Source organism: Saimiri boliviensis, chromosome 6 (genome assembly GCF_048565385.1).
Source record: "Saimiri boliviensis isolate mSaiBol1 chromosome 6, mSaiBol1.pri, whole genome shotgun sequence".
In the NCBI taxonomy this organism is placed as follows: domain Eukaryota; kingdom Metazoa; phylum Chordata; class Mammalia; order Primates; family Cebidae; genus Saimiri; species Saimiri boliviensis.
Genome location: NC_133454.1, coordinates 73538188 through 73564178, shown reverse-complemented (window position 1 = coordinate 73564178; position 25991 = coordinate 73538188). Strand labels below are relative to the sequence as shown.

General features: G+C 51.7%; 1 protein-coding gene across 11 annotated transcripts in view; it reads right to left on the bottom strand.

Annotated features, from left to right (window-relative positions):
• Nucleotide 1: 1 nt before the first annotated feature.
• Nucleotides 2-25991, bottom strand: part of NUMA1 (nuclear mitotic apparatus protein 1) — an 82597-nt gene continuing 56607 nt past the window's right edge. For 10 of the 11 annotated variants that reach the window (XM_074400980.1, XM_074400979.1, XM_010334286.3 and 7 more), the window contains 23 exons: nt 22122-22201; nt 20920-21002; nt 20193-20273; nt 18701-18788; nt 16701-16824; nt 16032-16189; nt 15634-15751; nt 15421-15538; nt 14942-15082; nt 13495-13617; nt 9983-13348; nt 9488-9529; nt 7917-7985; nt 6324-6443; nt 6023-6241; nt 5744-5901; nt 4216-4462; nt 3064-3292; nt 2299-2435; nt 1734-1910; nt 1338-1454; nt 1001-1213; nt 2-666 (listed from right to left, as the gene is read on the bottom strand). In XM_074400980.1, coding sequence (XP_074257081.1) covers nt 655-666; nt 1001-1213; nt 1338-1454; nt 1734-1910; nt 2299-2435; nt 3064-3292; nt 4216-4462; nt 5744-5901; nt 6023-6241; nt 6324-6443; nt 7917-7985; nt 9488-9529; nt 9983-13348; nt 13495-13617; nt 14942-15082; nt 15421-15538; nt 15634-15751; nt 16032-16189; nt 16701-16824; nt 18701-18788; nt 20193-20273; nt 20920-21002; nt 22122-22201 — 6220 coding nt within the window. In that variant the 3' untranslated portion in view covers nt 2-654. The remainder of the gene's footprint in view (nt 667-1000; nt 1214-1337; nt 1455-1733; nt 1911-2298; nt 2436-3063; nt 3293-4215; nt 4463-5743; nt 5902-6022; nt 6242-6323; nt 6444-7916; nt 7986-9487; nt 9530-9982; nt 13349-13494; nt 13618-14941; nt 15083-15420; nt 15539-15633; nt 15752-16031; nt 16190-16700; nt 16825-18700; nt 18789-20192; nt 20274-20919; nt 21003-22121; nt 22202-25991) is intronic. The other variant, XM_010334290.3, reaches the window with a different exon arrangement.

Below are 25991 nucleotides of genomic sequence, written 5' to 3'. Positions count from 1 at the left end.
CTCAAGGGAGAAAAATAGACTTTATTTACAAGTAATAACATTTAGAAAAGATCCATCCCTGGCCCTTAAAAACCTTCCCATCACTCCAAATCCCACCCCAGTGCAAGTCTGGGGAAGGCAGGGTGTGAGCTGCCGCTGAAGGCTATCCACCCCACTCCTGAGCCACAGGGCCCATCCGTGCTGGAAAAGGGCATCCTCTTGCAGGTGTTCCCACCAAGTCAGACCCAGTCCTGGACTTCAAGAGTGAGGGCCCCTGCTAAGCCCAGCTACCGGGAGAGTAGGAACCAGGGCCTACTCCTCCTCTGGTCCCTTCTAGATCCAGAGGCTGAGAGGAAGACTGGCTAGGCCCAAGGACCCAGCCATCAGCCTCAAATCTGGTTGTGATGGAGAAGTGACTTTGCTCTAAGAAAAAAGGAGGCAAGGTAGGGAGAGCACCCACACTGTCCATGCTCCAGGCTTCCTGGTCCAGCTCTGAGAAGGCGCCAGTGAAGATCCAGGGACCAGGCCAGGGTGCGGGCAGACATTACTGTCTCTAGGGGTTTGGCTACTGTTGGCCTGGGAGCTGAGAGAAGGCACTGAGAGGGACAGTAGAAGGAAGACCAGGTGAGGTCAGCATCGGGGACATAGGTGGGGCCATTCTCTGGTACTAGCCCTTTAGTGCTTTGCCTGAAAGAGACACAGACACATGGCCAGATGAGAACTTGGGATGCCAGCCTGTACCCACTGGCTTGGAAGACCTCTTCCTGCTCCCATCCTTTGTGAGCCCCCCAGGTTATCAGTTGCTGGCTATGCCTGAGCAGCTCTGGGTGCTCTCCATGAGAATGGGGCCATTTGTTTTCTCTCCTTGATAATGAGTAGCTACCAGGACAGGGACACCTTTTACCCCACCACCCTCCAGCTGCCTGGTGTGGCCCTGTCTTGGATGCTGCTCCTTGGGGCGGTCTGGGGGGTGTCCATGCTCTCATTGGGCTTCCCTCCCCCATCCTGCCAGTGCCTCTACCTTGCCCTTGGCTCGAGGGGTGGCAGCAATGGCAGCAGCAGTGGCAGCGCTGGCTGTGGTGGTAGCAATGCGTGGAGAGCGGCGGGTTCCACTGCGAGTGTTGGGGGAAGCTTTGGATGGGGCCTTCTTTGAGGCCCCCCGCCGCAGAAGGCTGTTCCCTAGCTTCTTGGGCGTGTTGAGGATGCTGAAGGCCATTGACTGGCGCCGGTCAGCCTACAAGGAAGGGCTGTCAGACTAGGAGACCTAATGCTGCCTTCCCAGGCCAGCCCGCTGCGCCATGTTCTGCCAGCAAGGTCCCACCAGGGCATCGCTTCATTCCCCCCAGCCCCAGCCTCACCTGTTTAGTAGAAGCTGGAGCCACTTTCTTCTGGGCCTCAGTAGTGCTCTGTTTGCGCCCTTCATGTCTGTCCCGGGGAGTCATGGGGCGTGGGAAACAGCTGGTGGCCTTCTTAGACTATGGGGAAGAGGACAGTTAGGCAGACAGTAGCAAGAGGAGTCACATCTGAAGCCAGGCGTCTTGTTCTCTCAAAGCTGAGTGGACCTTGTTAAGTCAACTTGTGCAGCCTGCTGCCCTCCCCAGTTGTGAGCCAGAGCTTCCCTTCCCAGCAGTTCCCATCCATGCGCTAGGCCCTTGGAGAGAGGGGGAGAAAGGAAAGGCTCCCTTTGGTCTGTGGTGAGCTGGACCTGACCTGGGCACAGTGCTGGAGCAACACCCAGGAGCCACTGCGCCTACCTCAGGAGTGCCAGGGCCCTGGTGGGGCTCTAGGGAGACCCGTTTGCGCTGCTGTCGGGTGGTGATGCCAGTGCTCTCTGCTATCTGGATTGGCTGCATACTGGCTCGGCGCAGGGTCTCCTGGGGATCTCCAGTTTTCATCTCCTCATCTGAGATGGTGGCCAGGCTCAGGGAAGGCTGCATTAGTGGAAGAGGTGGTCAGTGGACTGTAGCTGTATGGATATGGAGCAGGACCTGGGGCTGTCCCAGAACTCTGCACTCACCTGACACTTAGGGTAGGTGGACCCTTCCTACTTCACGAGGCCTCCCTTCTTGTTCCACTTTCTACCTACGCCCTGGGTGAATGGCTACAGGCAGTGCAGTCAGTCCTAATCAGATTCCTCTCTGAGCTGTTGCCCACCCCCAGGGACTTCACTCCTGAATGCCCTCCCTGCAAGCATGAGGTCATCTTCTCCCTCCTCAGCCAGTCAGGGATCCAGGGCCCTAGTGCTCAGGCTAGATCAGCAGGTGGTATTTCAAGGGAGGGCAGGGATGGGAGGCCCTGCACAGTGACCCCAGGGCTCACCCTGGCCTCCAGGGGATAGGAGGTCTTCATGTGTGGTGGGCACACTCGGTTGCGCTGCTGCAGCTCTGCAATCCGGTTCCAGTCGTCCAGCTGCTCAGGCTCATCCTGGCAAGTGCCCATGTAGAAGCTGTTTCTTCCTGTGGAGGGCAGGGAAGTTGGCAGGTCGCCTGCTCACCCTGGCATCTTGCCAGCCTTTGCTGCCACCTATCCCGTAAATTTTAGGCCAAAGTCTGATTCAGTGCCGCAGGTGCAGGAGTAAGGCACACAGACTATTTCTATCCTAGGGGTTTGCTCACCACCTCCTCCCTGGAGAGGGCAGAAGAGGTCACATGCAGAGGCTGCTACTACATCTTACTCACCCACCAAGGCTTAGTGCCCAACACCCAGAGGAACAAAATAAGGAATTGATTCCCAAGGGCTCCCTGGTACCCAAAGGGCAAGAGCCTCCAGGAAGAGTCTGGCCAGCCTGACCTTTCTAGCAGCCCATCACCACCTGAGAAGGACACAGAGGACTCCCCAAGATTGTGCTGGGAATCCCAGGCCCTTAGTGAGCATCCCTGGTTCACTCTGGCTAAGAGTGCCCAACACAGCCAGCCCTGAAATGGACAGGTAAGGAAGGCCCTTGAGGCTGCAGGAAGGAGAGGCTACTGGGCAGTAGCAAGGAGGCCAGCCTTGGATTTTTTAAAAATTTGCCTCTTTTCCCCGTGCCACGATCTACCTTCCAGTCTAATTTTTGGGTATAGTAAGTCCCTGTAGTCCCCTCACCTGGAGGGGCCCCACTGGACACCCCAGCTTGGGAGCGACGAGCAGAACTGCGAGTGGTGGGGCGGTAGCCAGGCAGGCTAAGCAGGGCTGAGTTGCCATAATCGGGAGAACCCAGGCGGGCTAGAGACTGAGTAGAGGAGGTGGCTCGCAGTCCGGCCTGGGATGCAGGAGCAGACCGTGTGCTACAGAAGGAGGAATTCGCGCTGTCTAGCTCTTCCACATCTAGCTTCTGGAAAAGAGAATGAATCTGTTGCAGTGGAGTGGACTCGGGCACTGTAAGGAAGCTTCCCGTTCCCTCCCAAAGCACCCAGATTCCATGGCACATCCTCCCAACTGCTTTGCAAAGGACCTTAACGTGTCTGTCTGCAAGAAATGGGCCTTCCTGACAGAAGTCCTGACAGGGTGGAGCTGATGTTGTCAAGACTCTTTTCTATGCATTTTTTCCATCAAATCTATTCACGGTGCTTTAAGGGAGGAAATGCAGAGTGTTTATCAGCCCATTTTAGAGGGGAAGTGCAAAGAAAAATGAAGTGACTAGCCACAATCACACTGCTAGGAAGTATCAGAGCTGGGGCTGGGCCCCATGTTTCCTGACTAGTCAGGCTCATCCCACAGCCTCTGCCATCCCTCAGTCCAAGCTTCCAGGGCCCAGACCATCTTCTAGAACTTCCCCAACTTCTTGGTAGCAGGGGACACCCTGCACATACAGGTCCTCACTGTTGTACCAGAGGCCTCTCACCCCTCCTCCCAAACCACCTCTTCAACATGTGAAACAAAGGCAAGAGCCTGCAGCCTGGCAGGCAGTCCACTGCATGGCGACAATGCCTCTCAGCTGCATGGGGCATTCTAGGAGGCACAGGACGGGCTGCAGCTTTGCCATGTTCTCTCCCTTCACCCTGCACAGTGCTATGCATGAAGAGAATGTGTGTAGAGTTGAGGTAGGAATCTAATGCCAGTCGTGACCTTTTCTTCAGAAGAGGCCCTAACCAAGTCACTGCCCTTTTTAAGACCCCAGCTTTCCCATCTGTAACATGGACTGTCTGCTTATCCCTGCCTGCTCCTGACTGAGTGTCTGAGGCAGACACCCTTGAGAGGAAGTGGGAATTGCCACCCCGACCCTGCAGCCCCCATCCTGCATTCTGGCAGCCTGACCTTGGTCATGGTGATGTTGATGATCTGTGTGGTGCGCCGACGAGCGGAGCGGGTCTTACGACCCGAGTCCAGGAAGACGTCTCCTAGGGAGTCCAGGCTGCTCTCCAGGGGGGCCTGACTCCGAGCAGGGATGGGTGTGAAGTAGAGACTTTCCAGGGATTCTACCTTGGGCGGCAGGCGCTGGGAGATGGGTGAGGCTGGTTCTCCAGGGACGCTGGTGCCATCTGGCTGGGTACGAGGCAGCTTGCTGTGGAAAGGAAACCTGATGAGGAACAGTCCTTTGGGCTAAAGTCATTTTGTCCAGCCCTTTGCTCCAAAGTGACCATTTCCCATACTTACTACAAGCAGGTAAGGTCAAGCAGCCCATCTCTCTGATTTTTCAGAGGTACCAAGGAAAACCATTGACCTGGACCCTTCTTTCAGTCCACTCCCCTGGCTTTTCCTAATACCTCCTCATAGTGGCAACACCCAGATCTAGATGTTCCATCCCTACCAGATGCCCATGGCTGCTCCACAGCAAACATGTCCCAATCTAAGCCCACTTGTCTTCTTCCTCCTGCATCTCCCACTGCAGTGAGTAGGAGTACCCTCCACCCAGGCCCCCAAGCCGTGAAATGGGTATAATCCATGTTGTCCCACTTGGCAAGCCCAATTACCAAGTTTCCTGAACAGCTGTCCTAACCACAGCCCCTCCATGCTCATGTCCTTTGCCTGGTCTGCCTCATCTTCTCTCACCCAGACTCATCATGGCACTGAGAGAGGCAGGAGAGAGGTGACAAGCAAGGGCTCAGGCCAGGCTGCCCAGGGTCAAACCCCGGCTCTACCACTGGTGGACCTTGGGCAAGTGACTGGCCGTCTATGCCCCAGATGCATCTGTTAGAGAAGCTAATAAACCTACCTCAGAGGGTTGTTGGGGGACAAATTAGGTATAATTGTTATGAGTGCTTTATGTCTAGCACAAAGTAAAAAGTACAATATAAATGTTTAATTAAAAACAGTATGTTTTTCCAGTCTTCTATACTAGCTATTAGAATAGTCTTTGTAAGATGCGAATTAACTATGAACTCTTCAGTTTCAAATTCTTCCAAGGTTCCTTTTTTCCTCCCCTTGAACCTTTCAATTACAGCCACCAAGATTTTCTGAATGCCTTTGGGATCAAGTCTAGTAGCCAGTCTCCAATGGGGAGTACAGATAACCCTCTAGGATCCTGGGCCTTCCTGGCCTCGCACCTCAGCCTGGTCAGGCTCTTTCACAGCCTCTGCTCACACTGCTCTCCTCTGTCAACCTGGCGCACGCACCTGTGATGCTTTCAAGACTCAGCAGTAGTGACAGCTTCCATGAAGCCTTTCTTGACCACCTTCTTTTTATTCCAGCTGTGCCCTAAATAGACATCTGGAATAATACCTGTTTTTCTTCTTCTCTAAGAATAAATTTAGATCATATCTTACTTATCTCACTAGGATACAGCCTGGTCAACGGTAGGTACTCTATAAAACAACGGACATAGGGAGGAAGGGTGCCTCCTGACCTGGTGATACTGAGTGGGGTCCCCTCCTCGCAGCTCAGATCCAGGCTGTCAATACTCAAGTCCAGCTGGGGCTTGGCCTGGGGTTCCCGGCTCTTTAAAGCATCAGTTGCCACCTGGAATTTGCCCAGGTCTCGAAGCTGCTGGTCTGCATGGGCAACCTGAGAAGGATTGGGCCAGGGAGAAAGTGAAGAAAAGCCTAAGGCAGCAGTGGCCTAGGAGAAGAGGGCACAGAGGTCCAAGGGGACAGAGGTGAGTAGAGTCTGCCAGCAAGATTCTTACCTGTGCCTCCAGGCTGCGCACCTGGGCAGTAAGGTGGCGGCAGGTCTGTTCAGCCTCCTTGGTCTTCAGCCCAGCCTGCTGTAGCTCATGGCCCAGCCGTTCGGCTTCAGCTCGAAGCTCTTTGTTTTCCTTCTGCAGCTGCTCCAGGCTCTGCAGCTGCTCCTGCAGCTCTTGGTTCTGCTGTTTCTTGGCATCATAATGGGTCTTGGCTTTCTCCATCTGTGGGCAGATAGTGTGGGTGGGTGGGGCAGAGGCTGGAGGGCAGGAGGAAAGTGACATGGGCCCAGGCCGGGCTCCTCACCTGCAGCTTATAGTGCTCAGCTGCCTGCTCCTTCTGGCTCAACTGGACTTGTAGTTCATTCAGCTGGGCCTGGAGGCGCTTGGCCTCCTGCTGGCTCTCGCCTCCCTGAGCCTGGACAGCCTGAGAAGAAAGGCCACTCAGGAAAGCTGGTCTGGTCACCCAAGTCTACTCATCTGCACCAGCCACTGGGGCTCTCTGCCTAGCTACAGCCTACTGAACCTGAAGCCCACACGCCCTTCCATCCACATCCATGGCAGCCTTTCCCTGACCAGCTCCTGCCCTATCTTTGCCTTCGAGACCAGACACAAAGTGTCTCATGCCCTTCACATGTGTGCACACACACCATCTCCCCTAGGAGGACAAGAACTGATCCTTGAGGAACACCCAGGTGCAGACCCTGGAGTGAGGCACTTGGCATGTGAGCTCCCTGAGGATGGGAACTTGTTTATCCTCAAAGCCACTCTGAGAAGTCACTTTATGCCCTTTTCAAAGGAGGAAACTGAGTTCAGGGATTGAAGCAAATTGACCAGAGTAACAATGACTAACGGCAGAGTAAGTAACAAAAAAAAGCCTGTGGAGGCTTCTTTGTGATCCCCACACTGCCTTCTGTCCAGACCAGGCGTCCCCAAACTTTTTACACAGGGGGCCAGTTCACCGTCCCTCAGACCGTTGGAGGGCCGCCACATACTGTGCTCCTCTCACTGACCACCAATGAAAGAGGTGCCCCTTCCTGAAGTGCGGCGGGGGTCCGGATAAATGGCCTCAGGGGCTCATGCGGCCCGTGGGCCGTAGTTTGGGGACGCCTGGTCCAGACCATAACTCCTTAAGAGCAGGGCCTGATTCTCTGTCCATCTGCAAGGCAAGCAAGTGCTTTGCTGTCAATACTGTATAGAAGCATCCCACCTTTGCCTCTCCCAGCACAGGATAGGCCCCACAAAGAGCAGAATAAACATGTTTTATCGCAATCAGACATGGTGTGGCACCATGGTATGGAAGGTGAGCAGAAATTAACCTTTGAGCTCCCACCAACTCCTAGGACCCACCAGGGCAAGTGAGTCCCAATGCCACTGGTGCCCAGTTCCTTTGCCCCTCACTAAAGGCTGTGAAGCCTAGAACTGCAAAAAACAAGTATTAAACCAAAGAAGGTGACACACTTGAAAGCATTAAGAATGTTATTAAACTGCATCGTAATATTCAACACTGGTGACACTCTCGTCCTTCAGCGCAGGCTATCTACACTTACATTGTCCAACAGAACTTTATGCAGTAGTGGAACGTTCTGTATCTGCTGCCCAATACAGCAGCCACTAACCACATGTAGCTACTGAGCAGGGGCAATGTAGCTTATGTGTCTGAAGAACTGGATTTAATAAATTTAACCACACACGACTAGTAGCTGCTGTAGTGGACAGGGACAGTCGAGAGATGGGAACCACCCTGGTTGTCTCTTGAGAGCTTCCAGAAGACACACACATGAGCTTCTGAGCCATAGGCCTCCTGGGAGGGCTGCCTGGAACGCAGGGTGCCCCTCCTCTGCCCTGACACCCACCACAGCACAGAGGCGGCCAGACCCGTCCCCCCCAGCTGTCCCACCTTCAGCTTCTGCTGCTGCACTTTGCTGGCCTGGTCAGAGTCAGCCAGTTTCTTACTCAGTTCTTCCACCTAGAGGGGGAAGAGGACAGGAGACTCAGGACTTCCCCTGGATATTCACATGCATCATGGGGTTTCCCAGACCAGGATCCCTAGTGTTCCTAGAAGAAACTCAGGCCCTTTTTCTGGCCTCTATTAGGGAACAGGCTGTTGCCCAGACTCATTGGCAGGGCCTGAATGAGGCGACCTAACATAGATGTTGCCAGGGCCACCTGTCCATACTCGTCTCTACCCTTGGCCTGCAGAAACAGGCCTGCCAGACCCATGTCACCCCCAGAATCAGGAGAATTGACTGGGGAGCTGACACCACCACCCTGCTGCTGCCACTACTACACAGTGGCAACCTTCCCAGGTCCTAGTCTGTAGTTCTAGCAGACATAATCAATTCCCATACCTCCCTCCCAGAAACTGCCAAAGCCAAAGCCCACAGATGCTCAGACCTCCTTCCAATATCCACAGGCCGTTAGGGCTGGTGCTAGCAGTGTGGCTGCTGTGGTTAGCATTGGGGGAACAGATCGCTGGAAGAGAAGAGCAGGGGCAGCACACGTACTCCAAAGCCCACCCTCCTTCCACAAAGAGGAAGAGCACAGGGAGTTACGGGAAGAGAGAGAACATAGCCCCACGCACCCCTGGCTGCTCTAAGCATTCTGGGAGTTCAAGCATGACTGGGCAGCATAGGGGAGAGGCAAGGGCTCCTTTGCTAACTGTTTGCTGTTCACTTTGTTTGTCCCCCATTATCTCAGGCTGCTTAGAGAAAGAGGAGGGCCCAATTTTTCAGCAGTCCTGGGGTGGCTGGGTAGAGAGTGATGGAGAAAGGGTGCTCTCACTAACACCAGCTCTATAGCCTCGACGTCTCAGGCAACAAAGAGATCGTGAGAAAGAGGCAGCCAGACCATGTGACTCCCACTTCCCCGCCCCCATCTGGTGTAGGCCCCTCCTGCTCCTTCACCCTCGGCCTTCCTGCTCCAGACATCTCTATGCTGTGCTTGGGGTTAGAGCCCCAGAAAGTAATGGGCAAGTGTCCTGAGCCTATAATCCTCCCTAACCTGTGGGGGCTGCCTTGCTTATCACCTTCAAGGCTTCCATAAAGCCATACTCTGGGCAAAAGGGTACCATGTTAAACAAGGCCCACAGGTAATTCTGCTGTTCCTCTTAGTTGAGTATTCCTAATTGGTCACAGGACTTGGGAAGTTTTGGAATCCCAAGGATTATGTCCGTCACTGGTTCAGGTGTGGGAAAGATGAAGCCAGTGCCACCCCTTGTCCCTGATAGGCAGATGAGAGAAGGTGCAGAAGGGTGGAAAGGCCGACCTGGGATGGGTGGGATGAGGCCCGAGAGAGAGCCCAGTACACCGCACTCCTGGGCAGCCTGGGCCTGGATTCCATGGCTTGACCCTGCCCCCTTCACAAACAGTTCACAACAGGAGCTGGTGGAGGCAAGCTGCAGCCGGGCTCATGCACTGAGACTGGTCACCGTTTAAGCAGCCAGCATTTAGCGAGGACCCTGGGCATTACCTGCTTAGTTTGCTCTCTCTGAAATATCTCTAGCTGCTCCACCTGTACATGGGGGAGGAGCAACAGAGACAGAGTGAGAAAGGGCCAAAGAGGCACCAGCCCTGCTGCCAGGCTGACCTCACTGAGACCCTGATACTCTTCCCCCAAGGAGCTAGATTGACAGTACGTTTAAAAATGCCAGTTAGGCTTATTCTAGTCCCCGGCAGTTCCTGAGGCATCCAGTGCAAGTATGCCTCTGGAACGAGCTGGTGGTCATCTCAACTTCACTCTCTAGTGACAGAGCCTTCAGGGGAGGGGAGGCCACTGATATTTTCTTTAGGATGACAGCGGCAACAGACCTGAACCACCAACCACTTCTCCTTTTCTGCCACCCAGTGAATGAGGGAAAGCAAGACACTCCAGTGTAGGAGCCAGAGGCCCTGGAACACAAAGGATGGATGTCCCTGCACTCTCAGCTCCTGATCTTGAGGGCAGTGGTTGGGCTGAGCACCTTACCTGGGCAGTGAGTTTCTGCCTCTCTTCCTGGAACCGCTGCCTCTCCTCCAGGACCTTGACCTTGGCACCCTCGTACTTGGCAGTCATCACCTCCAGCTCCTGCGCAGTGTTCTGTGCTTCCCGCTGCACCTCAGCCAGACGGCTCTCAGCATCAGCACGCACGGCTGCCAACTCTTGGACATACTTCTCCCGGGCCTGGTCCAGCTCCACTTCCAAAAACTGTCGGCCCAGGTTGGCCCGCTCACCCAGCCCTCGGTTCTCCTCTGCCAGCAGGCCATGCGCTTTCTTCAGCATGCTCAGCTGCTCTGCATAGCTGGCCTTCTCTGCCCGCAGCTGCTGGGCTGTTCGCTCCTGCTCTGCCACCTTCTGTCGCAGAGGAATCAGCTCCCCAAGCTCCCGCTGGGCCCGCAGCAGTTCTGCCCGCAGCCCCCCAGCTGCCTGCTTGCTCTGCTCCAGCTCCTCGCGGTGGCGTTTCTCAGCAGCAGCCTGCTCGGCCTGGAGCTGCTGGCAGAGGTGCTTAGCGGGCAGCAGCTCACTCACCAGGGCCTGTGTGCTGGTGTGCTCGAGCTGCAGGGCAGAGAGGGCCTGTTCTTTCTGGAAGAACTTCTCCTGCCACGCCTTCAACTCTTGGCCCAGCTCCTCTGCACGCTCAGCCTGTGAGGTCAGCTCCTGCCGCAGGTTCTCTGAAGCCACCCGCTGTTTCTCGGCCTCCTCCCGGAGGCTTCGCACCTCCTCCCGCAGGGCAGAGCTGCGTTCTGCAGCTCTGGCACTGTTGCTCGCTGTTTCTGCCTGGAGCAGGCGCAGCCTCTCCTCCAGCTTCTGGCTCTTCTCTGACTCAGCCATCACCAGCCGCTTCAACTCCTTGCTCTCTCCTTCCTTCTCCAGGACCTGGCGATTCAGGATGGACACCTCCTCCTCCAAGCTGCTGATGAGGCTATTTTTCCTCTCAGCCTCCTGCCGGCCCCGGGCCACCTGGGCCTTCCACTCATCCTCAGCCTTGCTGTGGTCCTGTGCCTTGGTGCGGAGGGCAGCCAATTCCCTTTGGGCCGAGGCTAAGGCGCTCTGACTGTGCCCCAGCTCCTTGGCCTTTTCCTCTAACTGGCCCTGAAGAGTCTCCAGAGCATTGTCGCGCTCAGCCCGGGAGGCCCGCTCAGCCTCAAGGCTGCATTCCAGGCTGTCGACCTGTTCCTGCTGCTGCTGGCACTGCTCCTCCAGCTTACTTACCTCTGCTCGCAGCGCCTCCAGCTTGGGGCCTGTTGGCTCTGTCCTGCTAGCAGCCTCAGATTGGACTCCTGAACCAGATGTGTGCTCCTTTTCTTTCTTAGCCAGCTGTTCCTTCAGTTGCTTCATGGTTTGCCGAAGCTCCTCCAGCTCTTTAATCTGGGCTGCCTCCAGGCCACGAAGCTTGGCCAACTCCTGGTCCTTGCCTTCCTTTTCCGTCAGGGCATGGGCCAGTGCCTCTTGCAGGGTAGCAAACTCCACACGCTGCTCATTGAGGGCGTTCTGCAGCCGCATCTCCAGCTCTGCTTTGGCCGCCTTCTCCAGGGCAAGATCAGCTTGGGCCCGGCCCCGCTCCTGGGTCAGCCGAGCCACCTCCCTCTCCTGCTGCCCACGCTCCTCCTGCTGCTGCCCCTGGCTCTCCATCAGCGCAGCCCGCAGCCGCTCCAGCTCATTGCCCATCTGCTCTGCCTCCCGCTCCATAGCCTGCAGGGCTGCCTGTGTGCTGCAGAACTGACGTCCCTGTTGCTCTTCTAGCCACTCGGGCTCTCTGTCTCCTGCCCTCACAGGCTCCTTGACTAACTCCCGGGAGGATGTTTCCTGCTGCTCACCTGCTTTGCGCACTAAGGCCTCCAAGCGGGCCACCTCTTTGCTGGTGGCAGCCATCTTTTCCTGCAGAGTGGAGAGGTCGTCTGCAAGCTTCTGGGCCCTGACTTCCTTCTCCTGGACCTGCTGGAGTGCTCTGGCCAGGTTGGCGTGGAGCTCAGCTAGCTCATTCTGCTGCCGGCTTATCTGGAGCTCGCTGTGGGATTCTATGCCTGCCACCTTCTCCTTGGCCTCCTGCAGCTCCTGGCGGGCCTTCTCACATTCCTCCTTCAAAGTCATCAGCTGTTCCTGGAACATGGCGCCATACTGTGCCTCCTCTTGTTGGCTATCTTCATACCGTTCACGCCAGGCAGCTACCTCTTTGACCAGCTGCTCACACTCACTCTCAGCCGTGCGCTGGGTAGCTATGGCCTCTGCCAGGTCCCCCCGCAGGGCTTCAGTCTCAGCCTGATGGGACTCCCCAAGCTGCTGTAATTGAGCCTCCAGCCCCTTGCGCCTAGCCTTCTCTTCTTCCAGCTCTTTTCGTTCCTGCTGATGCTGCTCCACCAGGCTTCGGGTCTCTGCCTTCAGTTCGGCGATACAACGCTGCTGCTCTTCCAGGGCATCTGCAGCCCTGCGCTTCTCCTCTTCAAGGCTGCCCTTGGTGACCTTCAAGGACTCTTTGAGGGCCTGGAGCTGTTCCTGGAGCTGGTCTTTCTCCTGGGCCACCCTTTCTTTCTCATTTGCCTTTTGCTGCTCAGACTGCAGCTGGACCTGTAGCTCTGCTACCTGGGCCTGGGCCTCATGATGTTCCTGGCGGGCTGTCTCAACACGGGCCTGGAGTTCTTCCACCTTCTGGCTCAGCTCTGCCTTCTCCCTCTGGGCCTCTGTCACTGAGCTCTGGGCACTGTCCCGGGCTTCATTAGCAGCCTGAAGCTGCTGCTGCAGAATCTCTAGCTTGGTAGCCTTCTCCTTTTCCAGTGCCTCCAGCTGCTGTAGAGCTGCATCCCGCTCCCTTAAGGAGGCCTCTCGCTCCTCTGCAGCAGTGGCCAGTGTCTGGGCGTGGTCCTGCCTAGTTGCCTCCTGCTTCTCCTCTACCTCCTTCAACTGCTGCTCCTTCTGCTTCAGGCTGCTGCTCAGCTGCTCCACCTGGTGGCGGAGGCCCTGGGAGGCCTGTTCTTGCTGTTTGAGGGTCTGTGCTAGCTGGGCCTGCTCCTCTTTGGCCTGCTGCTTCAGGCTGGCCAGTTCTCGATTCTGTTGCTGGATGGTGGCATTGAGTGTGGTGAGCTCAGAGGTCAGAGAGGCCACCTGGCCAGTCAGTTGGGCCCCATGAGCCTGGGAGGCCTGCTCCAGCTCTTCCTTGGCCTGGCTGAGGTTGGAGATAGAGTTCTGCAGGTCGGCGATCAGGCTAGCCAGCTGCTGCTTTTCTTCTTCAAAGTGGTCCCGCTCAGCAAGCAGCTTGGCTTCCTGCTGGCCCCGCTCAGTCTCTAGCATCTCCACCCTGGCCTGGAGCTGTGTGTTGTTTGCAGCAAGAGTGGCTGCCTCTTGCTTCAAGGTTTCCAACTGGTGGTATAAAGAAACAAATTGGGATCAGCATGACTCCTCAGTCACCAAGCCCCTCTGGGAATGGAGGAACACCAAGAACCCAAATGTGCCAAATATGAGTCCATACCAACCCGCAGCACACAGGTCTTCCTGTGCATTCCTACCTGCAAGACATCACCCAGCACCTCACCCTTCTCCTGGGGTGGGTTCTCCCGCAGCTGGGCCAAGTGTTCTTCTAGCTGTGAAAGTTTTCCCTGAAGGATTTCATTCTTCTCTTCAAAGCATTTCTGGGAGTAAATGAGACCCATGTGAACAAAGAGGTGGAACAAGCACCAGATTACCACACCAGCCCTCATGAACATCAACAAACATGGGGCCCATCATCTTGTTACCAACATCTTTTCCCCTGGCCAAGAAAAAAGCAGAAACCATGGAACTGGGACCATGCGGGACCTGACTCTCTAGACCTAGTTCTAAGGCAGAATCAAGTCATAATATGACCTACTTACTACTTCCCCAAGGCTGCTGAGTTTACTTCAAATTTCCCTACTGTCTACCTTTCCTCAGATAAGTCTTCAGTCCTGGATGATCCAAACCACCACCAGCTGCCCACCATCCTCTGGGCAGCAATACCAGCAGCAGCAATGCAGCACCCCCCAGCCCCAAACCCACTTCCTCACCAATGTTCACTAAGCACCTACAATAGGCTGTACTGGGTGCATCCCTGAATTCTTTTTAAGACAGAGTCTCGCTCTGTCGCCCAGGCTGGAGTGCAGTGGTGAGATCTCAGCTTACTGCAACCTCCGCCTCCCAGGTTCAAGCGATTCTTTTGCTTCAGCCTCCTGAGTAGCTGGGACTACAGACGTGCACCACCACACCCAGCTTTTTTTTTTTTTTTTTTTGTATTTTTAGTAGAGATGGGATTTCACCACGTTGGCCAGGCTGGTCTTGAATTCCTGACCTCAGGTGATTCACCCACCTTGGCCTCCCAAAGTGCTGGGATTACAGGTGTAAGCCACTGCGCCCGGCCTGGGTGTATCCCTGAATTTCTAATTCACCTACAAATGTGGGAGGCAGGTATTACTATGCCCCTTACAAAGCAGGAACCTGAAGCCCAGATGCTAAGTGCCTTGACTGAGGGCTACACAGTTATTAGTAAGTGACCGAGTTGAGTTCTTACCAGTAGCAACAATAATAATAGCAACTGGTTCACTGAGAGCTTACTTGACACTACACGATGTGTGAAGTGCTTTACATACATTATCTCATAATAGGTGATGAGGCAGCTACTGGTTATTACTCCCATTTTAGGGAAAGGATGCTTAGAGAAACTGATTGATTAATTAGTCCACGATCCACATCTGGTCAACAGCAGAGATAGGACTGAAAGGTGTACCATAAAGTAAGGGCACTGATTGGGGAAAAAAAATTAAAAAATGAACAACAAAAAAAAGTCTAGTGTGTACTAGACTTAAGCTCACACAACAGCACACTGTTGAACCCTGAAGAGAAAGCAGCTTAATACCCAAAGGCCCAGAAAAGCAGAGTGGCAAACTGGACTCAACTTTGCACATGTGGTCAAGACTAGTTGTGACCCCAGCAGAGGGTTACCTTGTCCTGCAGGGCTGCGCTGAGCTCCTTCTCCAGCTGGGCCTGCTTCTCCGGCCACTCCTGAGCGGCCTTGCTGTGCTCCTCTGTTAACTTGCTGAAGGCATCCTGTAGCTGCTGCAGGTGACTGGCAAACTCCCGCAGCTGAGAAGGGCAAGTGGGAATCCCAGGGTCAACACAGACCCCACCACTGCTGTCTGCTCCCTGAACCCCAGGGGCAGAATGCCTCCAATTATCCTGCCAGCCCTCCATAAACCAATCACAGCCATCACACTTCTAATTCAGGACTACAAATCAAAATTGAGGGTCACAACCCAGCACCCTGGAAGTAGCCAATTATGGGACAAGGAAAGCGGCAAAATATGCAGGTCTCTGGAGAGACTGAAGACAGGTGGGAAATTCTTCTCAACCCTCCCTTGGGGAACCTTCCAAACCACCTCAGCCCTGAGAGGCCTCCATGCACAGACCACCTTAACACCCACCTTAAAGGAAAGGTCTCCATTCTCCTCCAAAAGCTGGTTGATCTTGCGATCCATTTGGCTCTTCTCTGTTTTCAGGTCCTGGCACTGCTTCAGGGTTTCATGCAGCCGCATGGTAAGGCTGTGAAGGAGGGAAGCAGTGAGAAGAGCGTACGGGCACCTGCCTGGGTGCAGGAAGGGGCTGGGGCTTGGGAAGGAATGCAGGGACAGCTATACCTCTCGTTCTTGTCACGCAGCTCTTCAAGCTCCTTGGGCTCTGGTGGGCTGGCCGCCTGCTTCTCATTCAGCAGGGCCAGGCGGTCAATGCGCTGCTGCATCATGGCTATCTGTGCATCTGCCCAAAGTGGAGGGAGGAAGAAAAGAGAATCAGCACAGAACTATGTGAAGGAGGGGAAAGGAGGAGGCAAGATAGGGGGGAGGAGGAATATGGTATCCAATCTAAGGGAAAGAGAAGATGGGAACAAAGAACACAACTTTCAGGAGGTCAGCCTGACCACAGGCCCAGGGCTGAGCTCTAAGGTCCAGGGTCAGCAGAGGGGACAACACGGGAGGCCAAGTGGACATCCCTCTGGTAAGTCCATTCATACACACCTGCCAGCGTGCCAGGCACGTACCCTTTTCTGTGAGGCGCTTGCGGTTCTCGGCCAGCTCCAGCTCTAGCTCATCCCTATTATTTCTCTCATCGGCAAGCTGCTTCTTCAGCCGTCTCATCTGGAACTGTGGGGTCTGCAGGATATCGCCCATGGGAGACGCTGGGGAACCTGAGAGGAAGCTGAGGAGGGAGAAGGCCCAGGTGCATTGGTAAGAGCCTAAGATCTGAAGCAAAGAGCAACAGGCAGCAAGGGGAAAGTGGGGTATGGACGTGTGCACTAGCAGCTGGGAGGCCTGTGCACCTTGGTTCTGTTTGCAGTGCTACCTCAAGTCTCATGACATAATCTTGAGAAAACTTTTCTTCTCACTGACTTAATTTGCTTGTCAGGAAAAAAAAGTGATATATTCTCCTTACCTCTGCAGAGATATGCTAAGAGAAGGGACTTCATTGTAGTATCCGAGGAAGAAGGATAATCCATAAATAGGGATCAGCTTTTGAGGGAGGCCGCCTGCCCATGACAAATCCCAACCAATTTCCCCAATTAGTACTGAGTGAGGTGGGGAAATCCCAAATCTAAAGGATACTCCAAGCACTCCCAGAGGCTGCTCAATAGCTTAACTCTAGAAGGTAGGGATGTGAGTAATGGATGGAAGCTGAGGCCCTATCCCAGGAGGAGAGGCCCAGAACATACTTATTCCCACTGGAAGAGGAGGCAACCTTCTGTAGCTCTAGGAAGCGAATCTCCCTCTTGGTCTGGTGGCTAGGTGGGGAGAGCTCTTCAGGGAATGTGCTAGAACATGTAGAAGGGACAGGAGCTGAGGGTAAGAAACAGACAAATCAACAAAGATTAGTAAGAAAGTGAAAAGATTTGACCTTTATGTAATTTGAGAACTCGCCTTAGTGGGAGTGAATCCATGGACACTTATATGTAAACTATCAAGGAAGCCACTGGGTAGAACCTGAAACCTGGTGTCTGGGTTATCCAGAGTTCCGTGTCTCTAACCAAAATCAAGTGCAGGGCTTCCATTTCTACAGAGCATCGCTACTCACAGTAGAGTGGAGTGAGGGTGTCCTCTGGCTCAGAAACTGGACCAAGTGCTCAAACTTTTTCCTTAAGTCAACGCTGCAGAGACAGCTTGGGGAACCCTGAGCAGGATCTTCTCACAGCCCCCAACAACCTTTCCCATCAGAGCCACTGGCCGCCATTTGGAATTCTTCCACCCTCAAGTCTTGTACCTCCAAAATGCCTTCCTCCTCAAAACTCTTCTCTTTCCTAGGTTCCCACAGAAGTAACCACTTCTGTAGGGCTCTCCGACGTCTAATCACCTATTCTTAGTCTCTTCATCTGCTCCTCCCTCCTCTACCCACCCTCTAAGCTCCCAGAGGTCTGATGGGGCCTCTTGGCTTTGCACACAGTGCCTATGGCTTCAGTGGCCATACACCTGCTGACTTGCAAACCTATCTTCTGGTCCAGGGCCTGCCCCTGAATTCTGGACTCACATTTCCAGCATCTCCACCTGAAGGTCTCATGAGGAGCCTGAATACAAGGAACATCAAACTCAATGGCTAGAACTTATCTAGACTTCCTTCTTACATTCCTATTATCACCAGCTGACCTCTTCATCAGAAGACTGGCAGAATGGTCACTCTACTGTAGCACCAGTTGAGACAGTTGGTATATTCTGTACTTAGATTCCTTATCATATTTACTGGTGTGTGTCTGCCTTTCCACCTAGAACATGCACTACATGACAGGAAAAACATTTTTTAAAAAGACTGTGAGCCAGGCGCGGTGGCTCATGCCTGTAATCCCAACACTTTGGGAGGCCAAGGTGGGCGGATCACCTGAGGTCAGGACTTTGAGACCAGCCTGACCAACAAGGTCAAACCCCATCTCTACTAAAAATATAAAATTAGCTGGGCATGGTGGCATGTGGCTGTAATCCAGCTAACTCGGGAGGCAGGAGAATCACTTGAACCCGGGAGGCGGAGGTTGCAGTGAGCCAAGATCGTGCCACTGCACTCCAGCCTGGGTGACAGAGCGAAACTCTGTCTCAAAAAAAAAAAAAAAAAAAAAAGACTGTGTATTCTCAGCTTCTAAGCCTAGAGTAATAAGTGTTTAAAAAATAAAAACAAGGCTGGGCGCAAGGTCTCACGCCTGTAATCCCAGCACTGTGGGAGGCCAAGGCAGGCGGATCACAAGGTCAGGAGATAGAGACCATCCTGACCAACATGGTGAAACCCTGCCTCTAGTAAAATACAAAAAATCAGCCAGGCATGGTGGTGCATGCCTGTAGTCCCAGCTACTTGGGAGGCTGAGGCAGAGGAATCACTTGAACCCGGGAGGCAGAGATTGCAGTGAGCCAAGATCGTGCCACTGCACTCCAGCCTGGTGACAGAGCAAGACACCATCTCAAAAAAATAAAAATAAATGAATAAACAAAATTAGATATAATCACCTGTAAATATCTCACTTAGCTGCTGCCAGGCAGCAAGGAGCCCCATAGGAATTGAGATGATACAACATGGCCCAGAAATTGACCTACTCCACTACACACACTTTTCCTGAGCACCAACTCTGCCTTGTGTTGGGGACAGAAGCAAATCCCCACTGCACTTCTTGACAACTCAGGATCCTAGCAGTCCCCAGTTCAGAGATGAGGGGATTCTCAGGAATGTGTACCTACTCACCTTTCTGTAAGAAGTTCTCTAGGTCCTCATTAAGGTTTAGCCCATCCTCATGGTCCAGCACAAATTTAAGAATGACAGCCAACTCAGCCTGCGCCACAGAGAGAAAAAGAGCATCACTTAGGTGTTACGCCCCCGAAGGGATGGCTGCCAGGAACTCTACCCTGGCAGTGCCAGTCCCTAGCTCCCTCGCGCCCTAGGAGCCTGCTGGATCCCACTCTCCCTCTCAGAGCTGAGGTCCTATGGCCCAACCAGCAGCATTCAACTAGAGATATGTTCACCCTACTTGCCCCCTTCTCTCCCACCTCCCCTAAAGATGTACCCAAGTCAGAGTTCCTGACTGACTTTACTCCTGACCACAAGTGAAGTGACTGGTAAGGAAAGTAATACAATCAGAAAGTTGGTTTTATTGTTATTGTTGTTGCTGTTTTTAAGAAACAAGGTCTTGCTCTGTCACCTAGGCTGAAGTACAGTGGCACAATCATAGCTCACTATAACCTCCAACTCCTGGAGTCATGTGATCCTCCTCAGCCTCCCAAGTAGCTAGAACTAGAGACACACACTGCCACACCCAGCTCATTTTTTTAAAAAATATTTTTTGTTGGCCGGGCGCGGTGGCTCAAGCCTGTAATCCCAGCACTTTGGGAGGCTGAGGCGGGTAGATCACGAGGTCAAGAGATCGAGACCATCCTGGTCAACATGGTGAAACCCCGTCTCTACTAAAGATACAAAAAATTAGCTGGGCATGGTGGCACGTGCCTGTAATCCCAGCTACTCAGGAGGCTGAGGCAGGAGAATTGCTTGAACCCAGGAGGCGGAGGTTGCGGTGAGCCGAGATCGCGCCATTGCACTCCAGCCTGGGTAACAAGAGTGAAACTCCGTCTGAAACTCCGTCTCAAAAAAAAAAAAAAAAAAATATATATATATATATATATATTTTGTTGTTGTTGTTGTTGTTGAGACAGGGTCTCACTATGTTACCCAGGCTGATCTTAAACTCCTGGCCCCAAGCAATCCTCCTGCCTCGGCCTCCCAAAGTGCTGGGATTATAGGCATGAACTACCACGCCCTACCAGGAAGCTTTTATATATAATTATATTGGCCTCTTCCAGATGACCCTACCAGAGGAAAGGATGAGATAAATAAAGTGAAAGTTCTGTGGAAAGCACACACACACAGAGAAACACATATAGGAACAGAAAATAATTTCTATGTATTACCCTAAAACACATTACAGTTAAATATGTGCACATAAAAAAGAACTTGAAAGTATATCCTTTAAAAAGTTAGCAACCTCTGGGTATGAGTTTATCGGCAACTGCTATTTCCTTCTTCATGCTTTTCAACATTTCCCAGATTTTCTATGATGAATGGAAATAATTACTACAAACATATTTTTTAAAAGACCTGTATCTGCTATTTAAAGAAAAACGACTCGGGTGAGGTAAAGAATGGGCTAGGCCCACTAGTTGGGGTGGCTTACACAAGGGCTTACCTGAATCTTATATTCAAACTGTTCCCAGTCCCTGGGGCTTTTGGAGCTCACGGTAGAGTGGTATAAGAGCAGCATGGTCATCTAGAAGCCAAACAGGAGGCAGTCACTGAGTGGGGCTGTCTCTCTTCTCAGTGCTCCTTTTCTGGGGACTCTTCTAAAACTCCTAGAATTCAGCAGCCCCAGGCCACCATCCTTAACAGCTCCAGGAAATACTTTTTTTTTTAAATTAAGGACACAATGCACACTGTACAAAAAGCTGGGTGCAAAGATTCTTGTATGGCTCAATTCCTGGACTCATAGAACCCTGGGTGTGAAGCTTTAGGTACCCTCTACAGGCCTGTACCTAAAAAGTGCAGAGGGAATGATGTAGACTGAGCTATAATAAAAATACGGTGATAGCTGAGTAAGACCTAATTTCTGCCAGCTCTCCACCAAGGCCCACAGTGATGGTCTAGTAAGCCATTGTTTGTCTCATAATCTCTGTCATAAGACCATGGGCTCCTAGAATCCTTGGGCTAAATTAGCCTCTGTCTCAGACAGGTGACTGCCTGGCTCTACCTCCAACATACTAGAGCCCCAGAAATAAGGCACCTACCATATCCCCTTGGGTTAAGAGAAGACCCATCACCCCCACCCGGCTCTGGTACCATCAGAGTACCAGATGTTTCCCTCAGGTACCATCACCCCCACCCAGCTCTGCCTCCCCAGTCTGGCATTCCATAGGTACCTTGGCCAGTTCCAACTCTGATCCTTCTAGCACCTTCTGTGCAGACACCAGGCATTCTGGAGAAGAGGGATGTTTTCGATTTTCTGCAATGACAATATAGAAAACAAGGTGAACTTCCTGGAAACCACACCTGAGATCCCAGAACACTTAAATCTGAGGAGTAGAATGGCTGTCTCTGGTGGGGCTATGAGAGGTAGGGCTCCTTAATCCTATACCCTCTTTCCCCTGCCTTACAATTTTCCATTTGAAGTCTGTTCTATCCTGGGTGAGTCCAAGGGCTACAGGGATAGTGGAAGAAGAAAGCAGCCTGGGAATTCACAGCAACTCTGGGTCATGACATTGCACTCTCCCACCCACTCACCAACCCTCTCTCAGCACCACACGGGAAGAACCCAGAGATGCCAGGTGACTTTAGAATCCAATTGAGGTCACAGAGGAAGCCTGCAGCTGAGTCAGAAGAGGACAACTGAGGATACCTGACTCTCATGCTGCCAGAGGGTCTGAGCTCAATTACTAACACCTTGCTTTATCAAACTATAATCTATCTCACCTTTCCTATAAGTCTCTGGGAGTGGAGATGGCAGCTAGCTCCCCATGTCAAAGATGAGGACTCTGTGATCTAAGGCTGAACAAGGGGAGGGGAAGTGAAAAACACTGTACTGGAAGCTTTGCATGTGTTCTTACTTAATCTACCCAGCCACTTAACAGTAGTTATCATCTCCATATTATACACAGGGAACCTATGTCCAGAAAGTCATACAAGCAGTGAGGGGCGTCAAGATTAACCTTAATCTGCCTCTGCCCCTATAACTTTCACCTAAGCAATTAATTCAAAGTTATTTGGGAAAAAACAGTTTTTCTTGCAAGTGAAAGAGAGTCATTCTCTTCTGTCTCCTTGAAGTTGGGGGAACAGAAGCTCAAGGTGTTCAAAGAGTCAAGGTGATAAGTCCCAAAAAGTGACCTTCTGGGTCCACCTGGATCTCTGAGATGGGCTCTAGGACTGAAGGGACACTTCTTATACCAACTGATGGAGGCATCACAAGACTCAGGGGATGTGAGCCAGCTGTTTCATCTTTGCATTAAAGAGTAGGGAGCCTTGAAATTTTTCTCCTCCAGACACCCATGAACTAGTTCCTCTGGACTCTCCAATCTCACGAGCTGAGGAAGCAGCTTCTTCACAACTGGATAAGAAAGGTGCTTACTCTGCAGAAAACTGCACACAAAGTCCAGTCTCTCTGGCACCGGCTGCTGCAAGATTTGCTGTCCCTCTTCAGTGCCATGGCTAGAAAAAGAACAAGTATTAGGACCAGAGTATTTGGCAATCTTTGCCTCCTTGCTGCTGCATTTCATACTACCTCCCCACTCCTTCCAGTCTTGATCTCTGCTGGACCTGGAAGAGAACCAGACCAGACCCTAGAGGCAGGTGAGAGATACCAGGACACCATTTATCCAGATGGAACCGTGTGGTGGATGAGAAGTGGGGACCTGAGGCATGGAGTTCTTCTGGAAAAGATGGCACTCTGCCTTCCTATTTGCAAATATAAAAAAGCTCTGTGGAAAGGGGCCGAGAGGAGACAGAGGCAGCACAGATGAATGGGAAGCTAGATGACACCTTCTGAAATGGCTCAACTCTAAACTGTCAGGAGGCCTGGAGAACACACCTAGGGTAAGAGTGAGAGAAGACCACAGGGAGGGAAAAACACATCCAAGAACTGAAAGAACAGGAGGAAACAAGGTTCTGAAGTGACAGGGTGAAGTTCCCACCCTGGGCTGAAGGCCGAGATGGTAAAAGCCTTCCAGAAGAGGATCCCAGGGACTAGTATTCTTTTCTTTTCGAGACAGAATTTCACTCTGTTGCTCAGACTGGAGTGCAGTGGCACGATTTTGGCTCACTGTAACCTCTGTCTCCCAGGTTCAAGCAATTCTGCTTCAGTCTCTTGAGGAGCTGGGATTACAGGTGTGCACCACCATGCCCAGCTAATTTTTGTATTTTTAGTAGAGATGGGGTTTCACCATGTTGGCCAAGCTGGTCTCAAACTCCTGACCTCAGGTGATCCGCCCGCCTCGACCTCCCAAAGTTCTGGGATTACAGGTGTGCGCCATCAAGCCCAGCTGGAACTAGTATTCTTGATTAGTGGTTGTCTGTACTTGCTTTACTGGAAGAGCAGGCATTGTGAAGAGAGCCATGAAGGGAGGGAGACAGCAGGGGGAGCTCTCACACAGCCCAGGGACGAGGCCCCTGGATGCCCCAGCTAACTGCAGCTCCATTTTCAGAGGCAGCAGGTAACTCCTCAAATACCACTTCAAGTTAGAAAGCTGACTTCCCTAGGCTACAGTGGGAGATCCTGATTAGTGGGCCCCCTGCTTCTCAGAACCTAAACCCCTAGATCTCAGCCAACCTTCTGGAGTCTAGACAGCCTTAGAACCTTCCAATGCCAGAGACATCCTGCAAGCACACGCATCATTCAAGCCAAGATTGAGTACCTCCTCTGCAACACCCCATGTGATTACAAAGGCTTCTTCCAAGTGAATCCCCATCCCAGAGGCACTCTGTCTGGATAGCTGGTCTGATAAGAGACTCCTACAAAGTCTTGAGGAGATGTTAGTCTCTTCACAGACTCCCAAATGAGCCATTTTCCTTATCCATCCACAGTCTGGAATGTTGTGACTCCTTGGCTCGGTGTAGAGCAATATTTACCTCAGAGTATTGTATTAACTAAAAATAAAAAGAGGTTCTCAGGTGAAATGTTTGAGAAATTCTGGGTTAAACTAAACTGAATATTTTCTAAAGAAGAAGATACGGCTGGGCGTGGTGCCTCAAGCCTGTAATCCCAGCACTTTGGGAGGCCAAGGTGGATGGATCACCTGAGGTCAGGAGTTTGAGACCAGCCTGGCCAACATGGTGAAACCCCATCTTAAAAAAAAAAAAAGATACAACATGCATTATTTCTGAAACCTATTTGATCACAAAACCCTCTCCCCTTCCCCTACATGTAAGTAAAGCTGCATGGAGCATGCTTTAGACAACAGTAGTCCTAGAAAAATCTAGCCCATCCTTTAAGACTGTGTTGAAGTCTCAGCTCTGTCAGGAAGCCATCCACAACTCCTGCCAGTCATGCCTCCACTGTCCTCCAGGTCTTCCTGCCGCACTCATGAATGCAACTGCATCATTTATAACTGCCCACTCCAAGGGCACTAGCTGAAAGCCAGGAATAAAGTAGGTGCTCAGTAAATACAAGCTGAGTGGCAACTGAGGGATGCTTTTTATTAAGAGCAGAAATAAATGTCAGCAAGACAAATGTCACGGCTATAAGTTTTCTGGCAAAATCCCTCCACTATACTTTGCTATTTATGCCCCACAGCTATCAAAGAGATTGGATGGCCTTGTTTGCTTTAGGCTATTCACGCACAGAAGAATAAAAAGGGAAACTTGTCAGAAGGGTTGAACCCACTTAATTTTCCCATAGAGAAGGCCAAGCAGCCAAGCAATTAAAGCCTCCTCAACTCCCACAGCTTAAAAAAAAATTTTTTTTTAACAATTATTTTTCTCAGGGTGCCCCTTGTCCAGTGGCAGACAGGAGTCACCCAGTTCCCACAGCTTTTATCTCCCTTCCAACTTTGCCATCCTCTGCTGCCTTCTGCTGAGAACTAGGCTGCTGATTTAGGTTGGCACCAGTAACGATTTCAGAAATGCAAGAGCCAGAACATATTAGCCAAGAACCTCCATTTCCCAAAAGGAAGCTAGTCTGCATTGTCCTGGATCTGAGATGGAGGTTAGCGTTAACCTGGGATTTCAACACTGCCTACCTCCAACTCCCCCTTCTACTGCAGTTAGGTTCAGGCAACACACTAGAAGACAACTTGAAAATGAACATCTTGAATTTTTGACCCTTCCTATGAAAATTTCCTGCCAGGTTATTAACCTACAGTGGTTAACCCAAGGACAATACACATCCTTACTCCTGGTTACATCTACTGCTCTTGACACCAGGCCAAGGAAATTTCTCTCTTCAAAAGCACAAGTTCCTTGAGCTATTCTGAAGTCAAAAAAGCATGCTGCCCCATACTGTGTGTTACAATACAAGGCATATTATACCTGGCTGCTTCACTTTTAGTGAGGTTAAAATTTTTATTTATTTATTTATTTAATTTTTTTTTTAGTGAGGTTAAAATTAAACAGAGAGTTAGGTATTGCCAGCTTAATGGTTTTACCAGCCATTGATGTCAAGTGCCTAGATCTATCACTTCCTTAGGGTTTGCAAAATAATGATTTTCAATTAAAGTTGCAAAATGCTGACTTACATGTGGTATGCAACCCCAACTATGAAGTGTCCTTAAAAAAAAAAAAAAAAGTGAATCAAGCTTAGATCTATTTATCAGTATATAGGCAACAAGGGGAACAGTTAAGCAGTACCATGATAATGCAGTAAACAAATTCAAGGATTTAGGGATTTCTATAAGATTTTTTTTTAAAAATGAGATGGTATGGAATGGGGAGAGAAAAAAGCAGGAAACAAAACTGATGAAAGGAAATGACCCCCTGATGAAAGATCTTAAACACCAGGCTGAAGATTTTAGATTTCTATTGGCCGGATGCAGTGGCTCACGCCTGTAATCCCAACACTCTGGAAGGCCAAGGTGGGTGAATCACGAGGTCAGGCGTTTGAGACCAGTCTGACCAACATGGTGAAACCCCATCTCTACTAAAAATACAAAAATTAGCCGGGCATGGTGGCAGGCACCTGTAATCCCAGCTACTTAGGAGACTGAGGCAGGAGAATTGTTTGAACCCAGGAGTCGGGGGTTGCAGTGAGCCGAGATCACGCCATTGCACTCCAGCCTGGGCAACAGAGCAGGCTCCGCCTCAAAAAAACAAAGAATAGTCACTTAGGTTTGATGAAGAGTCACTGAAGTGTCACAAAGAAAACAAGATTTGAGAAAGATTCTTGAGAACTCAAGTATAGAAACGGACTGCAATAAGGGCAGATTAGAGAAGAACTAGGTCATGAGGGCCTAGGATCCAGAAAGAGGCGAGGAAGGGACATGAGATGTGAGCAGAGAGGATGATGACC